The 1,252-nt window shown below is 58.6% G+C and overlaps 1 protein-coding gene across 1 annotated transcript in view; it reads right to left on the bottom strand.

The window, feature by feature from the left end:
• Window positions 1-1,157, bottom strand: part of ARHGAP31 (Rho GTPase activating protein 31) — a 61,345-nt gene extending 60,188 nt beyond the window's left edge. Inside the window, exon 1 of the mRNA XM_017731913.1 lies at window positions 177-1,157. Coding sequence (XP_017587402.1) covers window positions 177-276 — 100 coding nt within the window. The 5' untranslated portion in view covers window positions 277-1,157. The remainder of the gene's footprint in view (window positions 1-176) is intronic.
• Window positions 1,158-1,252: the final 95 nt, after the last annotated feature.

The following is a 1,252-nucleotide window of genomic DNA, read 5'->3' as shown; positions in this document are numbered from 1 at the left end:
CCGATCGTTCATTCATTGTGAGTAATGGGGCAGTGACTCCACTTCCCAGGGATAAACCAGCTCCACGTTGTCTAACCCTTAGCTTTCGGAAAGGTCTGGTTTGCAGTTGTACCAGTAAGAACGGGGACACGCGCTTGGCTTTTCTGCAACCAGAGTGAGAATAAAGAAGCATTTACCATCCTGCCCAGAGCTCTCGAGATACTCCGTCAGGTCGCAGCCGAACGCGCTCGCGGCTCCCTTCCTCTTGAGTTTCTGTTTGGCTCCCTTGTTCTTCATGAGGTTAGTCCCAAAAGAGGTTCACCCCCCTCCTGCCTTGCCCCCCTCCCCCCGGCCTCACGCTGGGCGACAAAAATCTTGCTCTTCTCCTCAGACCACCGCCCGTGTCCCGCTCCCAGGGAGCAACATCGGGGGTCCCGTACAGCGTCCAGCCAGAGAAGTAAACATTAATCCCCACCAGATGTTGGGCTGCTCCTGTGGCAGAAGGTCAGGGCGAGAGGAGGCTCCACAGCCCGCAGCAGCAGCGATCATAGCCTGAGGCCAGAAGGGTTCTCATCAGAGGCAAGTGGGTGGTGGATGGGTGCCCGCATCAGAGCTGGCAAGTTGGGGGCAGGAGATGGTGAGGGGGACGTCGTTCCCTCAGCGCAGTCCCGGGACCCTCCACAGCCACCTTCTGGGTTTCGTCAGTCGCGCTGTCGCCACTTCCAGCAGAAAGCGTCCCAGTCTTGTCGTCCTCCTCTTGGCTTTCGGAGGAGACTGGAAGTTCAAACGGACTAATGAAAAGGGACTGGGGAAGAGTATGCACAAGGCTCCTCTTTGGCTCCCCCCCCTTCCCCTCCTCCTGCCTTTGGACAGTTGGAGGAATAAGAAACCAGCTTCCTGTCCTGACTCCCGCTCACTGCCTCTCTCCTTTCCCCCGTTTTACAAATCCTAGGATTATCCAGCTCAAAAAAATGCTGAAAGGAAGTTAGCTGAGGAGGGGGGCGGAGGACGGTTTTTGGCAGTAAAATGCGTGTGTGTGTGTGCGTGTGTGTGCGTGTGTGTGTGTGCGAGCGAGAGGCTGAGGGAAGGCGGGGAGAGGAGTTGGGGAACAGGGATGGGGATCGGGGGAGGAAGAGGGAAAATTTGCCCTGACAGTCGACAGATAACGGGTTGCCTGGGAGGAAATCACTGCGGGGCGGCGCAGCCCGTGGCGCGGGCAGGCGCTTCCTGCTCTGCCAGCCCTCGGCTCCGCCAAAGGCCCGGGAGGGGCCCG

Source organism: Corvus brachyrhynchos, unplaced genomic scaffold (assembly GCF_000691975.1).
Source record: "Corvus brachyrhynchos isolate BGI_N302 unplaced genomic scaffold, ASM69197v1 scaffold3, whole genome shotgun sequence".
Classification (NCBI taxonomy): domain Eukaryota; kingdom Metazoa; phylum Chordata; class Aves; order Passeriformes; family Corvidae; genus Corvus; species Corvus brachyrhynchos.
Note: the sequence above shows the minus strand (reverse complement) of the source record. Positions and strands in the feature narration are given on the sequence as shown.